The sequence below is a fragment of the Debaryomyces fabryi genome (assembly GCF_001447935.2).
Source record: "Debaryomyces fabryi strain CBS 789 chromosome Unknown contig00006, whole genome shotgun sequence".
NCBI classification, from domain to species: Eukaryota; Fungi; Ascomycota; class Pichiomycetes; order Serinales; family Debaryomycetaceae; genus Debaryomyces; species Debaryomyces fabryi.
In genome coordinates this window covers 152,865-168,803 of record NW_015385432.1, presented here as the reverse complement: position 1 = coordinate 168,803, position 15,939 = coordinate 152,865, and the positions used below count along the sequence as shown (strand labels likewise).

At 34.9% G+C, this 15,939-nt stretch overlaps 7 protein-coding genes across 7 annotated transcripts; 2 read left to right on the top strand and 5 right to left on the bottom strand.

Moving 5' to 3' along the window:
• Window positions 1-926: 926 nt before the first annotated feature.
• Window positions 927-2,654, top strand: CPH1 (homeodomain family transcription factor; the record flags this gene model as incomplete). The annotated part of the gene is made up of 1 exon (XM_015609400.1): window positions 927-2,654. The coding sequence occupies one exon, from the start codon at window positions 927-929 to the stop codon at window positions 2,652-2,654; it is 1,728 nt and encodes a 575-aa protein (XP_015469860.1).
• A 134-nt stretch (window positions 2,655-2,788) lies between these two features.
• Window positions 2,789-7,381, bottom strand: AC631_00569 (uncharacterized protein; the record flags this gene model as incomplete). The annotated part of the gene is made up of 1 exon (XM_015609399.1): window positions 2,789-7,381. The coding sequence occupies one exon, from the start codon at window positions 7,379-7,381 to the stop codon at window positions 2,789-2,791; it is 4,593 nt and encodes a 1,530-aa protein (XP_015469859.1).
• A 327-nt stretch (window positions 7,382-7,708) lies between these two features.
• On the bottom strand, window positions 7,709-8,878 carry GPI8 (GPI-anchor transamidase; the record flags this gene model as incomplete). The annotated part of the gene is made up of 1 exon (XM_015609398.1): window positions 7,709-8,878. One exon carries the CDS (start codon window positions 8,876-8,878, stop codon window positions 7,709-7,711), a length of 1,170 nt encoding a protein of 389 aa, XP_015469858.1.
• Window positions 8,879-9,046: 168 nt separating this feature from the next.
• On the bottom strand, window positions 9,047-11,158 carry AC631_00567 (DEAD/DEAH box helicase; the record flags this gene model as incomplete). The annotated part of the gene is made up of 1 exon (XM_015609397.1): window positions 9,047-11,158. The coding sequence occupies one exon, from the start codon at window positions 11,156-11,158 to the stop codon at window positions 9,047-9,049; it is 2,112 nt and encodes a 703-aa protein (XP_015469857.1).
• Window positions 11,159-11,305: 147 nt separating this feature from the next.
• Window positions 11,306-13,411, bottom strand: AC631_00566 (DNA-directed DNA polymerase alpha subunit; the record flags this gene model as incomplete). Its single annotated transcript, XM_015609396.1, has 1 exon — window positions 11,306-13,411. The coding sequence occupies one exon, from the start codon at window positions 13,409-13,411 to the stop codon at window positions 11,306-11,308; it is 2,106 nt and encodes a 701-aa protein (XP_015469856.1).
• Window positions 13,412-13,666: 255 nt separating this feature from the next.
• On the bottom strand, window positions 13,667-14,584 carry LHP1 (Lhp1p; the record flags this gene model as incomplete). Its single annotated transcript, XM_015609395.1, has 1 exon — window positions 13,667-14,584. The coding sequence occupies one exon, from the start codon at window positions 14,582-14,584 to the stop codon at window positions 13,667-13,669; it is 918 nt and encodes a 305-aa protein (XP_015469855.1).
• A 598-nt stretch (window positions 14,585-15,182) lies between these two features.
• AC631_00564 (uncharacterized protein) lies at window positions 15,183-15,929 on the top strand (the record flags this gene model as incomplete). Its single annotated transcript, XM_015609394.1, has 1 exon — window positions 15,183-15,929. The coding sequence occupies one exon, from the start codon at window positions 15,183-15,185 to the stop codon at window positions 15,927-15,929; it is 747 nt and encodes a 248-aa protein (XP_015469854.1).
• Between the last annotated feature and the right edge of the window lie 10 nt (window positions 15,930-15,939).

Here is a 15,939-nt window from a genome sequence, read left to right as displayed (position 1 = left end):
TCATCTGCTCCAAGTACAGAAGATGAATACGACAGTTGTCGTGATTTGTCATATTCGCATTCAACCTGTCGAGGTAAATACGAGTAATCACTTGTTTGCATTTGCAGAACCCCCGGAAAATCCTTAATTCCTCTCAATAATTCTTTGAAGGGCGGTAGACTATTAATCGTTAGTTACCTCTGGTCAGAGTCATTCTGTTTATTTAACATACCTGCCGATTCGTGGAGACATATATTCGTCTCTTATCGCTCCTGACGATTTCGAAAGACTTAAATCTACAGTTTGCATTGTTTTTGTTAATACAACACATTGTCAAAAACTATTTAAATCTAAAAGTCCTCTTATATATGTCGATTTGTTAGCATAATACTAATTTACTAGCATTTCAGATGCTTAAAGTCACTTCAACATAATAAAAATCCTCATTGATTGCTGCAAAATCTGGACTGCGTATTAATGCAACCACATTCTAGATTTGAAGTGAGGGGTTTGTGTAACGTTTCAAATTCTGAATCTGAAACATGACTTGCAATATGTGATAAATATTTATAAGACTGTGAGTTTCAGTAGTAAATTATAAAACCTTTCAATAAACAGTTCTTACAAAGCTTTGAAGCCAATTCTATATTCATTGAATAGGTAATAAGGTAAATTAGTGTATTAGTATTTTTAATAAGTGATTATTGAAGTTGAAGGAGAAATCTTGAATCAAAGATACCTCCTGACATTATTCAAGTGTGGTATTTTCCCCCAGTTAACCACTTTTGATATAATTGGAACCAATTGTAAAATTAGCTGTTAATCAACGAAAATAGTTGTTAAGTTGTTCTGAGAAGCTGAATAACGTCCGTTCTTTTTCCAATTCTAAATTGATTCGCTGTCCCGAGTAGGTCTAGTTTTGCACCTAAGTGAGAGCAAAGAGAAGTATGACATTGAAACCTAAGAATCCCAGTGTCAAGATAGAAGCAAATGATAGTGAACTTGAACCCAATGAAGATGTGAAAGAGTCATTGAGGCTAATTGAAGATTTGAAATTTTTTTTGGCCACGGCACCAGCCAACTGGCAAGAAAACCAAGTGATCAGACGTTACTACCTTAATCACGACGAAGGGTTCGTGAGTTGCATTTTCTGGAATAACCTTTATTTCATAACCGGAACAGACATTGTTCGCTGTATTGTTTACAAATTCCAGCATTTTGGAAGAAAGATAACCGACAGAAAAAAATTCGAAGAAGGTATCTTCTCCGACTTGAGAAACTTGAAATGCGGAGTGGATGCTGTTTTAGAGTCACCCAAGTCCGAGTTTTTAGAGTTCTTGTATAAGAATTCATGTTTGCGTACTCAGAAGAAACAGAAAGTCTTCTTCTGGTTTAATGTTCCTCACGATAAACTTATGGCTGACGCTTTGGAAAGAGACATGAAAAAAGAAAAGATGGGTCAAAATCCAACGACAATAGCCCATAAAGAGCCTGCTTTGTCATTCAAATATGACGAGGATAAATTTTTATTTAACCAACTTACTGAGCACATGGAACTTCAGAAGAGCCTTAACGAGTCTGCAAGTGATAGCACCACAACTCCTGAAGATAATTCATTTGAGTATTCAGCCCCTGAAGTAGATAAGGATGAATTTGAATTTCTCCACCAGGATACACCAGCCCAATACAGAGCACAATCTGATTATGAAGATGACTTTCCGCTCGATTATTTCCATCCCAATGACGATACGTATAAAGATAGTGATTACATAAAGTTAGATATAAATCCGCGTCTGCAATTTGCCAATATAATTGAAGAGAACCAGGATGGCTTATTTGAACCTCTTCCATCTTATATTATTCCAACTCCATCTGCAAATCAATTGGTTCATACCGATGAATATTTAATTGAACAAACACAACCATTAAAGACTCCGATTCCTCCGTTGTCTTCTGCTGGGTATTTGCCAAAATCTGCAAAATTTCAAAATACCCGAGTACCATCATCTAATGAAGAATATTTTCCACAATCTTATCAGCTACCCTCATTTTCAACAAAGTTTCAAAACCCGTTGCCCAGACCCATGCCAAGTCTGTTCTATAATGATCCAATTATTATACCACAGCCTCAACACCTGAGTGGCATGTATCATCCAGATTACAGTTATATGCATCCAGAAGCTGACTATTGGCCAAACCCTATTTATGAACAAGTAATGCCATACCAGAGTCAACAACATGGATATATGTTACAGAATGAAGAAATGGCCCAAATAAATAATCCTTATCTGGCAATGAACCCAGCGATGATAAATGTTGTCCCATCTAACATCAACTCACGCTCAATTAACCCAGCTAACTTTGCTTCAGCATCTTCGAGGCAACTAGCAATTTCGGCAAATATGATGAAAAAGAAATCACAAATGTATCAACAGCAACGTGATATGTCTGCTAGATTGTCGAATAATCCTATATCAAAGACATCTGAAAAGCGTAAGATCAATAATGATCTGAATTTGAAGAATATTATATCTTCTAGATCAACGAGAGTAGTTAATTTTAAGAAAGAGACTGAAGATAAAGGATCTGATAATGAAAACTTTATACCAACTCCTGAGTCATCCATAACACATTCCGAACAAAGCCAAGCTAGTCAGAATGCAAATGGTAACTAGGAATCGGTAGAAAAACGGCGTTATTGTTTGAATTTTATAGCATGAATTTTAATTCTATTTTGCAACATGTTTTATTTATGTTTTGTTTTATTGATTAGGCTAAAATTATATATCAAATATAACTAATTAAGATTTTATGATTGACTGTAGTATTCGATTAGCTTTTTCTGTGGTATTGACAACCTCTTCAAGATATCATCCATTACAGAATATTCAGACTGGTCATCTTCGTCAGTTTTCACAGTGTTAGAAATTCTCGATGCTTTCAACAATTTGCCATAACTCAGAATTACAGATCTTCTGATCTCAACCTCTTCATCATTCATGAAGCCGCCAAGTGCATTATCAATACGCAAAATCAAATTTGTATCAATTAACAAGGAAACCGCATTGGTATTAAGTACTTTAGAAAGACAGTCTAAAATGAAGGATAACGAAAAACATTCTCTTTCTAAGATAGCAGCTTCCAACGTTGTAAGAATTCTTGCAAAAATCACTTCACTACTGAAAAGCCCAGCCAACATCTCATCAAAAGCTTCACTTATGGCAAGAGATATTTCATTCGTTGAATTTCTAGACTCTGAACTCAATCCTACAAGCAAATTCCACAATCTTTCTAAATTCACACGCAACCTGTTAATAAGTAGTTGTTTTAACAATATTAATCCACTCAATTTCTTTGCAACCGAAAGAATAGAATGATTATCAAAGAAGTTCCATAAAGAGCCTTCAATTAAAGAATGTCCCAGCGAATGAAAATAGCTTGAAAACTCGGAATTGAAAATTTTTGTATTCTGCAAATAATTTAATAGGGATACAAACTCTTTCCCTTCAATGTTCTTGGAACTCAAAGTGTTACAAAGAGATTTAAATTCATCAATAGAATAATTTGCTTCTTGGTCGTCAGCATTATCCACAGCAAGCTTTGCCAATTGAAAATTAAACCAATTGAGCTCTGTATAACTGTAATCTTTAACCTTTTGTGGAGAGCCCTTGAAGCTTCCATCTTCATAAATACTAATGGGCTTATTTTTAAGCGATATTTTGTTTAATGGATCAACTTTGTCTATAAAAGTTTTTATGGGATCCGAGTTACAAAGCTTATTTTTAGATAATTCTGTAATTTGTACTTGAGCAAAATTTTCTACCAATTCTGAAGAGTTGTCATGTTGAGTGAACTTGGTAAATAAATCCGGTTTCCTTGAAATTAAATCAGAGTCTACTTCAACAAAAATGTTATCAGATTCATTAACTGGCAAGTTATCCAGAAAACTATTAGGAGTTTTCTCTTTTACTGTATAATCGTCGTTTTGATGTTCCATTTTATTATTCGATACACTGTTATCATCTGGATTTTGATCAACATCCATGGCATCATTTGCATCTTCTTCATCAATTTCTGGCATTTTATTATCTGTTCCACTTATGGAACTAGATTCCAAGTTTACTAAGCTTGTCTCTTTGTTACCTAAGTTTGTTGCAGTTTGGAAGCTTATCTCATTAATAGTATCTTTTCGGTCACCAGAATCCATAGGAACACTGTCATTTTCAAATTCTTTATCAAGAGTTACGGTTGGTACAACCATTGTCAAGTCAGAGGGCGCTTTGAGGGGTGATATATCTCCTAGATTATTTCCTGGCACAACTCTAGTTAGCTCGTACAATGTTGCAAAAGTATTGGAATGCCCTTGGTTAAGGTCCAAAATATCATCGATACCAACAACATATTCAACTTCTTCCCGTGTGGAAGAAGCTATCATTTGTAATTCAGAAGTAAATAGAGTGGGGTTTATAGAATATAACTTTGCTAACAACTCGCAAAATGATTTATAAAGTCCAGTAGATTTGACAAGGCTAACCAATTCAAACAAATTAGTAACAAGCTTCAGGAAATGACTATCACTTATAGGGATTTTATCTAAACCTTGGTTCAAAAATTCGATAATCAGACGAACAATGATAGATTTGTATCTAATAATCTGCATAGTTAAATCACTGTCATCAATGATGTTACCGAGATTTGTGGTATAGGAGATTAATTTAATTGCTGATTCATAAATATCATCCACAGCAGCAATTGACACAATCATATCCACGAGTCTTTTGTCCATTGGATGGATCAAGATACAACAAACTCGGAAAAAGTCTTCGTATTGAAAAAATTGATACGTTTTCTTAAATAAATTATCAGTACCCAAAAATAGAGGCTTTAATAGGTCTTGATTTCTCACTGAAATCTTTTTCAACAACCCATTTACTTCAGACGATAAGTCTTCTTCACCCATGATTGCATACTTTAATAAGTTTATTCCTTCAGCAATGAATTCTTTTTGATACGAGGACAAAAACTTTAAAATGGGATCGCTTTGCTTATCAAAAGAATCCAAACTGTTAGTTTGTACTATATTTGTTCGATTTGACGGGTTTCCATCAGCTAACGATGTGTTGCCAATTCTCTCACCATTCTGTAATTGATCTTCTGTAATTTTAATTTGAGCATCATTATATCTTTTATTTGTTGAGTTTATTGACTCAGAAACCTTTCTGGATAATGCATCTTGGTTTGACTCTATTCTCGAAAGCGAAGATGTAGATGAAGTTCTTTTAGCAACGCCTAACCTACTAAGTTTTCCATTGTCTAGAGTAGAAAACTGCAGTTTTTCATGCTTCTGTGAATGATCATTATCCAGAGGACCAGGTGATGAGGTTGAATTGACTCTTGATGATGGTCTAGATATAGACGATTGATCCTTTTGTTTATTTCTTAGCTCTTTGTTTCTAGCAATAATAGATTCCTTGATAGATGGTCTTGGCTTTTTGGCCGTGAGTGATGATAAAGTTGATGGCTGATTTCTAGAAGTGACAGTTCTTGGCTTGGATCTTTCAATAGCCTTGACCACATTGGAATCCAATCTGGTCAATAAAGACTCGGCTTCAGATGGAAATTTGTCCCAGAAACACCAATATGTATCCTTAGCAACTTGTCTCACATTAGGATTTGGGTCTGCTAGAAGCTTAGTCAATACCTTAATGCTGGTATCTACACCAGAAATAGAATTTGCTCCATGAGATGAGAAACTTGAACTATCATTGAACCTAACCAAAACTATCTGTAACCAAATACCACTGTAAGACCTGGGTTGGATATTTTTTTCATTTGCAGACACTAAAATCTTCTGAAGTAATCTATAATTATACGGTACATTGATAAATATGGCACATAATGCCATGTTGGCATTTGAAGAAGCAATGTGTTTAGTTGCAGAGCACAACTTCATTAAGTATGGAACATATGAATCTACCAATGGTTCGAAATGTTCCTTGAAAATCACAGCACATTCTTTAAGAAGATGGCAGCCATGCGAAGATAATGTTGTACGTAGTGAAGTGACTGCTTTACAGATACTCTCTGAGTACTCTTTGAGGTATCCAATAAGCTCATTAAGAAAAACGGTGTTAGCATTTCCCCTTATAATAGATCTCAATTTTACAATGTTTTTTTCTCTCATTCCCCAGTTAAATTCGGTTTCTTTCCCTTCAAATGCGGTAAGCAAATCATTCACAGTTCCATAAAATTCGTCGACTCCTTTGAAATCTAGCAGTGGAATAGATGAATCAATTTTGTACGTGAAGGTCTTGGCTATTATTTTTTCAATTTCGGGACTTATTTCAGCCTTTATTTCATTAGAATGATCCTTGGTTTTAGCCACTGGCTTAGGTGGTGCCAGCATTTGGTTTGAGTTATATTTAGTAAATGCAGAGTTTGTGTGTGTTGAAGTCTTTGTCATATGTTCGTCCTCTTGAGAAGGCAGTATCGACTTTGTATAATTGTGGAAATTCGTTCTTGACTTTGGTCTGGACATGGTAGACGATGAAAGTGATGCAGGTATCAGGGAGTTACTCAGGCTAGTGCTCTTATCTCTTCCTATCAGGTTTACTGTAACACGAGTGGTTCCTGCCAGAATAAAGTTCTGATCTAGACCTGGGTCTGTAGTGGTCTGTTTCATTAGGTTAGATGAACTGGTACCTATTTGACTTATTATAGATTCATGCAAACTGGAAGGAATTTTCTGGGTCTCAAATTCTTTAGATAAGTCAAATTTATACAATCTATTGTGCTTTAAAGAGTAGTAATCTTTAAACAACGTCCTGATATTCTCTATTAAGATTTCATCGCTTCCATTGTAGAGACGTAATAACTTCACAATATGGGGAAGAAAAAGGTTTATCTTAAAGTGAGGATTCACGTTGGTAATTATATGATCAAGCCAAATAATCGACTCGTTTATCACCTTAACATTCTTGTGACTTAGCGCCATATTCATTATCGATTCTTCTACTTCCTTAGGTGCCGAAAACCAGTATGCCTCTAATGCCTTCTTTGCGGAGTTTCGAGCACCAGCCTTTGAATCACCTAATCTATTAATTATAATCGGCAATACCAAGTAACTCTGGCTCTTTAGCACTTCCCCACTGGAATCTTGCATACTTACTCTTTTTACCAAATGTGACAATACGCTAAAGCTGTTTGTCAGAATTCCAGTATCCGAAATATCAACAGCTATAGATAATGCTTCAACATACTTCGGAACCTGGTTAATATCAACGAAATCTTTCTTGACATGCGTTTTAAGTTCGTTGATCGATCTGAGTTTGGCTTCATTATCACTTGTCGGTGAGGCCACTATTTGGTACAATCGACTAGCAGATATTACCTGTGACAGCATATCTATAATTTCACTCTTTGTATTGTTAATATACCTGTTGGTAGCTATGAATTAAAACTATTACTAATGTAGTTACATATATTTACTTTCTAGATGTAACAAAGCGCGTAAAAGATGAATGAAAACAAACAAATTTTGTGTAACAGAATTTCATCACTATACTCTTAGTGATATGGGAGATAATGATTATTGAAATTATAGGGTTTTAGAGAAAAAATTTTACGTTTCAGAACTCAAGTCTTTGTTCTATGAAATAATCAATATAATCTATTTATCGAATAATTCAATATAAAATGTATAGTTATTAAGAAAAAATTACATACAGCTCTATTTTGCGACGAACCATAAGCCTACTAACACAACTGATGTGAGTAGGCCGAATACTTGTATTCTGCCCTTGGAATTCTTGACAAGAGTTATAGATTCCTCATCGTAATTGAAATCAGCCTTCTTTACTTGGTGAAGTTTAGTGGTCTGGCTCTTATTCTGTCTAGAAACCAAATTACCATCTTCGTCATAGTTTGCCGTGTATAAGATTCCATCTTCAACCTCATCGACTACTACATTTTGAACATTTCCAAAAAAGTCAGTTAGAAGTACGTCTTTGACATCCCTCTTGAATAAATCTGTTCTTATGCCTGGACTTGAGTGAATATTTTCAAATGTGTATTCATCAAATAATTTATCCATAGTAGCCGTAGAGTTTTTGTCTATTTTTTCGAGGAAATCTAACGTATAATATGTGAATCTATCGATGACTGCAACTCCAATATCAAGATCAGAATGGTGCGAATAAGATGACTCGTCAACCTTTGACGAACCAACAGCCAAAATATTAGGCGAATAGAATCTTTCATACATCGAGTTTGCTTGACATGTATCAATCATAAAAAATATTTCATTGTATCTCTTTTTTTCATACATTTGTTCAAATGCATCTGCTATGTCATACGATCCAATTTCTTCTGCATCTTGGAATTTTAAGAATTCGTTACCGCCGTGGCCCGTTAAATAAATAAATATATTTGAGTTTTCATCCGTAAGCAAACGTTTAGATCTTGGGTGGTTTTCATCCCACCTATCAGTCAACAACCGCACGAAGTTTTCTACTGTTACCTCGTACCCTCTGTAATCAACTTCTATCAGATTACCGTATAAATCAAAACCCTGATCTTGGTTATTAAAAACCGTTCCTGGAAATGCATTACGTGGGTTACATGCAATATCATCAGATAACATTAAAATAATTTGGGAATCTGGGATACCAAGCCTCTTGACAGTTCTATACAAACTTAGCACGTTGGCCATATGTCTATAATTGAACCAGAATCGAGAAGTTGAGACTAATACTGCCCAGTTATTAGTATGACGTGAATCACTCGCTTTAATTATATTCTCTGCTTCATCATTGGTGACAAAATGCTGATCAGCTAAAACACCCCCTATTACAGTAAAGCAAAACAACAAGTTTAACAACCCACTGATAGTGATCTTCATTGCTAGTGATTATAACCTATGCTGATTACTAAAAATGCATACTCTCATATTAATAGTTAAGACTAAGTCACATGATTATTTAATATGTTGATATTGTCTACTGTTCTAAAAGAACGATTTAAAATATGTAATACTATATATGAGCCATACATCTGCGTTTATCTATATTTATGTATAATCTGGAGGGTTGGTAGAGCCCTCTGGATTTAATATATGATGAGATCTGCCACTATTTACAATTTTTTTGAGGGAAGTTTGTGATTTTTTATCGGGCCCTAACAACTTTTGGAGCTCCCATTTCACCCAAAGTGCCAGCAGAGAATATTTATGTGCAAATATTAAATTTGATGCTCTTTCTTTTGTAAAGCCTTTCAAACCCTGTGCTAATTTCTGTTGTAAATCTGGTGTAAAATCATAACTCAGTCTCGCTCGTTTGGATAATTTCGTATAAAGAAAAGTATGTTGCCTATCAGATACAGCTGTTGAATTACTGAAATTCTTGAAGAATTTCTTTTCGAATTGAGAACTAAAAGTTTCAGCTTTAGCTAATACGGATTGTAAATTCAGATCCACCATAATCTCTGATATAAGAGATGTCTTTCCGCATTTGTACTGACTGGCCACTCGTTGCTGATGAGAGGCAAATTTATTTAAAGTTAACCGAAAATATACCCCATTGTCATCGTTCAGCAGGTAGCACTTTTTAACTAAATAAAAGTCATCATTACCAAGTTGATGGCCCCACATATCAAAGGCTAATTTGATCCAACTAAGACGATTGGATCTAAATTTAGAATCAATGTTTTTATTCATTTGATACTCTTTAGAGTCGTGAGCTTCCAATGCCATAAAGCCATCAAAGGTCTTGAATTTTAAATTCACCTCTTCACTTTTCATCTTCAACTCGTTCATTTTATTATGTGTAGCAAGTTCTTCAAGACGGCAATTTCTTTCTCTTTCTAATATTTCCTCCTTTCTTATCTTTTCCATCTCCTCATCATATTCCTCCTTTTCCTTGACTAATTCTTCATATGACTTACCATGAATAATATAATCTGGGGGTAGAGAAAACAACGTTGGAACAGACTGAATTCCAGTACCACGAGTTCCAGCTATATCTACTACATGACAATGTGTTTTAGATTTATGTAACCTCAAGCCTCTACCAATCATCTGGACCAACAATGGCCTTGATTTAGTTGGTCTTGCCAAAAATAGAGAGTCAATATTTGGCATGTCAGTTCCTTCTGTAAAAACTTGAACGTTACATAAGACTTCAATTAAGCCATTCTTGAAGTCCTCAATTATTGCTTGTCTTTCATGCTTAGCAGTTTCTCCTGTTACATACTGAGCATTTATTCCCTCTCGTTGGAGTACCCCACAAAGTGTTTTACAATGACTAATATCAACACAAAATATTAAGGTCGATTTAAATTTAAATTCTTTCCGTAGCTGTGAATAAGATAAAGCGACCAAGAGGTTCACTTCTGAATCATTCATAGCTTGCGACAAACTGTTTATTTCATAATCATTCTTCTTTGTAGCTACCTTAGCTAAATCCACATCTACGTCAATAGACGAAAATTTTACATCCGCTAATTCTTTGTTCTGTACCATTTCTAATAAATTTCTTTCAAAGACTATTTCGTCGAAGATTTCTGCCAAAGATTTTCCATCGCTTCTTTCCATAGTAGCCGTAAATCCTATAACATAAATCTGCAGTTGCGCTGAATCTGCATCGAAGTATCGTAATATCTTTGACCAAGAATTTGCTGGAGCATGGTGGCATTCGTCGAGTATAATTGTTTTAAACTCCTTTGGGTCGTATTTGGATAGCCTGCTCATTCTAATTAAAGTGGGAACAGAAGCTACAATAACATCTGCATTAGAAGATGGTTTAAGTCGTCTCATATCAATATCAACTTTCAAATCGGGATTCATCTCTGAAATTGAGTCAGCTGCTTGTCTAACCAATTCTTCCTTGTGAGCAAGAACCAAAGTTTTGTTACCTCTATCTGGTGATGATGGCTTTATTTGAGGAATTAGATGAGAAAAAACAACTGTTTTACCACCACCAGTTGCTAATACTACTGCAGAACGGTTTATACCCCTTGATATTGCATTGTGTACTGAGTCTATGGCTTCAACTTGATAATCACGTAGTTTAAGAGGAGCTCTTCTTATTCCTGAAAAACATAAAAATCGTACTCTTTTTAGTGAAACAGTAACATTTGATAACCAGTGACTAGTTATACATGTAGAAGAAGCTCTGCTTATCATGGAACATTTGATAAAACTAGAAATTGGTCGACGTTGTAGTTTTTCTATTACAGACTAGTTTATGTACGCTCTCTGTTTTTCTTCAAATAAAGTTCGCAATAATTTACAAATTTCACTCTTAGGTATAGAAACTAAATTTATTAATACTTAAGCCTTATAAATATCAACCCTCGTTCTTAAGTGTACATTATGATAGTAAAGATCTTCTGAGGATTCTACTTTCTCGACATTTTTGTCGGAATTTTCTGAGGTATCAGGGGATTTGATATTAAGAATAGCATAACTACCATCCTCTTTTGCTGGATCTCTATTACCCCTAATGAAAGAACCTGGATTGATGACTATAACACCCTTTATTACTTTAACAAAGAACTTTAATTCTGAAGGAATGACGAGTATATCTGGTAAGGAATCGCCTAATTCAGTCAATCCCATGTAAGGTACCTCCAATGATGAACCTCCAATTCCCGTATCAGTATATTCTTCACCCATGAGGCCCTCATGCAACGAATTTGATGCCTCATTATTGTCTTTCGAAATGTTTCTTTTAACTGAACCTGGAAATATAGGGTAGTATCTTCTTTGTTCAAATACATGGTTAGCAATTCTCTCAAATCTGTTATTAAAGAACTTGCTACTTCCATCAGCATTGCTCTTAAAAACATCTTTTAAATCTTTAAATATATCTAGATTTGAACAACCTACTAAAACTTCGTTGATGGAAAAACTTGAAGGGTTTGGAAATATTTTGACATTTTTAGGCAAACCAAATTTCTTCTTGTCAAAAGAGTCTTGCGGGTATGAACAATGTTTAATTGAAGAGTCCTTTAATGAAGGAATCATTACCACTTGTATTCTAGGGTTAATTTTTCTTATTATTGGTGCTATACACTTTTTGAAAACTTCATCCAAATCCTTAGGCTGTTGCTTTTCGTCAGGAAGTTCAATATCACCTTTACTAACTGAAACATTAGTTATGTCAATGAAAGGCCCAAACAAAATAACCAAATGGGGTTTGATCTTGGTATTTATTCTATCCACTAGTGAATCCAACCTTTGATAATTCAATGAATGCTGATTAGAGTATGGACCAGATGCAACAAACAATTTTATACCTGAATCATCTGTCATTTCTTTGTATTCTTCAAGTTCTTGCCTATTCGAAAGAGGAGCTCCTAACTCGGGTAGTGGAAGAATATCCTGAACGATAAAAGATTGACCTGTAGGATTTCTTCCCTTCAAGCATACTATCTGACCTGGAAAAAAAGTATATTCTACTAATTGATTCAAATTCAATGGTATTCTTTGTCCTATTCCTGTTAATCTAGACGTCTCCAAGTATAAGGTAGTGGCATTCAATGCTTGATTTCCTGATTTATCATACAATGGAGAGTCTGGGACAATTCTACCACAACAAAGAATGTCAAATTGTGAACATAAACACGGATTACCGAACTGTATATCCGAACTCTCTTGATTTTCTTGAAACAATTGGGTCATAGAGTCAATTTGATCATCCAAGACATCTGCACTTTCTAATAACTTCATAGACATAGTACGGTACTTGAATTTCGATGCATCGAAATTGGATGCTAATTTAAATGGCTTTATGGCAGTCGAAGGATCTTCATTAAGTTGCACATATCCAGGTAATTCTTCGATATCTGGATTCAATGTTTCTATGACTGTGTTTGATTCTTCGTTTTTTGACAGCTTACTAAATAATGGAGTAGGTGAACTCTGCAAATTATCATTGATTTCAGGGATTGGAGATTGGAAGGTATTGTTTGCAGTAGCATAATTCATTGGAGAGGACTCCATTCTAAGTTGTGGTGTTTTGAATGCTGGTGTTTCTTCCGTGACTTTTCTTTTCTTCAAGCTAGGAGTACTAGGAACCCCATTTGCTGGACTTGAGCTATTGATATCAGCACTGGACCTTATTATCGGCTTCCTTCTCATAGCACTCGATTGCAAATCTTTAGCCTTTCTTAAAGATGGTGTCGCTTTGCTTGAAGCATTCGCTAAAGTTGTTTGCAAATGTTCCTGGAATAAATCAAGATTGGGAAGTGTGAGATCTAAATCATCTTGAACTTTTGTTACGTTGAATGATTCCCAATGAACAAACAAGTCTTCTGAACTCAAATTGAAGATTTGCATTAAGGTAGATAATTTCTCAATTACATCATCTTTTAAGTCCTCAGTGGGACCAAAAGCACCTGTTAGCTCTTTTCTAACTCCTATATCAACAGTCATACCCTTACAAATGTTGATAATTCTGAATTCAAGATATCTTTAAAATATGCTTGATATTACGGACGCGTTTAGTATTTTTTTATACTGCGCGTACATACAAAACTTTGTCGTTCAACCTTACACACAGTAAGTTAATCTCTATAATAAATACATGAATAAAACATCTAAAATATAATTAGGAGTGGACTATACAAGGAAAATTTCAATACAATTGTAATATTTCAAGGAGCATGATGATCTTGTAATAATATGCTCTTAATTTTCAGTTTTTTTCTTGTCTTCTGTAACTTCAGTTTTCTTTTCTTCATCATTTGTAGACTTAGATGGAGCTGGTTCAGCGTTTTCAGAATCATTAGCAGGTTCTTCGACTACTTTGGAAATATTTGCGGAATTATCATCTGAATCTCCTTCTTTGGAATCTTCTTGTCCCTTGGATGGACGTCTATTGTTTTTCTTGCCCTTGAAACCTTTGCCAAACTTCTTGTTGCCTCTGGAATCATTAAAACTGTTACGTCTCTTTGTGACTTCATTGACACCGAATCTCTTACTGCTTTCTCTCATTTCTTGGAATGTTAAAAGAGACATCTTTCTCAAAACAGACTTCTCACCAACATCAGCAGAATCTTTAGCAACAATTCCTTGAGGGTAGCTTACTTCAACTTCTTTCAAGAAGTAATCAGCGTCTTCTTGTGTCTTAAATTCAATATCAACCACACCAAAAAACTCTTTGGTAGATCTAGTCTTGATTCTACGGATTGAACAAATAACTTTTTCCTTTGGTAAGTTAGGAACTATTTTCGTGTTAAAAAATTCTTCTAAATTCTCTTGGGTAATTTCACTTGGAAATCCTTCAATGTGTACGGAATTTCTCTTTCTGGTGTTCTTCAATTCATTGAACTCTTTCAATGGATCTTTTCTTCTAACCATATCCTCTTTTGGAGAAAGCACTAATTTGTCAGAGGTTTTCAAAGCAGCAATAACCTTCTCCTCTGGACGATACTGTCTCATACGACCAAAGGTTAAAATAGTCTTCAACTCAACCCATCCATCGTTAGCCTCATAAATACGCCATAAAAATTTATCTGTTTGCAAGTTACTATCAGAGAAATAAAATTCAACTTGCTTCTTGACTTTATCTTCAAAGTCAGGACCTTGGTACACGAAATCGGTCATTCTAGGTTACAATTTCCCGTTTACTGGCTATATATCCCACGTCAAGTTCCAAAATCTCTCTTTAGATCAAGAATGTCCACTCATCGGTTCAAACACGAAAAACATTTCTTCGTAAATGTTGGCCAAATAAAACAACCTTATATCTATCTAAAAGATTCGGAATTGGCCATTCTTGATATCATTTCTTTCTTACGTTTCATTATTTATGATGTATAATCACTGTTGGTAACTTCAAATCTAACAAATCTTATTCTAGATTTATGGTTCCATCGATCCAAATAATGATTGCAAAAAATTATTTGATGCACCAACTGTGAAATCCTTGATACTTGGCCTATCATACCCGTATTTAGAGGCTATATTGAGTAAAGTGAATGACTTTTGTCATCATTAGACCAACTATTACAATAAAGGTATAATGCTTTGGATCATAGAAATTTTCGTGTTCTAACCGACGTTGATTCATAACTGATTGCACGACCGAGTGAATGTAGACTCTATCTATAGAGGTCCTTCCATAACCAAACTACTGTATATGTTAAGATCCATAGGATTAAGAGTGCCATCTACGTCTATAGCCAAAACAGTAAGAGTAAATATGTCTACATTCCCTCAACCAACCGAAGTTAGACAAGAAGAAATCTGCAGTGCTTATGATAAAATTTCAGAGCAAGTCAATAGTCTCTCAGCTGAACACTCTAAAACACCAGTACGTTTAGTTGCTGTTTCCAAATTGAAGCCATCTAGTGACATCATGGCGTTATATAATCATGGGGTACGTCATTTTGGAGAAAATTACGTTCAGGAGTTGATAGCAAAATCTCAGGAATTACCTAAGGACATCAAATGGCATTTTATTGGTGGTTTACAGACCGGTAAATGTAAAGATTTAAGTAAGGGAGTTGAAAATTTATATGCTGTGGAGGCCATTGATTCGCTAAAGAAGTGCAAGAAATTGGAATCATGTAGAAAGAATGCTGAGGGTAAAAGCATTAACATTTACCTCCAGGTAAACACCTCAGGCGAAGACCAAAAGTCAGGATACTCTTTAGAGAATCTTGATGAATTGCACGAAACCATTGAATTTCTTTTAGATCCAAAACAATGCACCCTTTTAAAGATTCAAGGTCTTATGACCATAGGATCCTTCTCTGAATCCATATCTAACGACGAAAATGAAGATTTCAAAAGGCTTTTGACTTTGAAACAAAAATTAGATGATAAATACAATCTTAATTTAGAGCTTAGTATGGGTATGAGTAATGATTTTAAGGAAGCAATCAAGCAAGGTAGCTCAAGCGTAAGAGTTGGCAGTTCCATATTCGGTGCTAGGCCAGCTAAGTAGAGCTAATTAA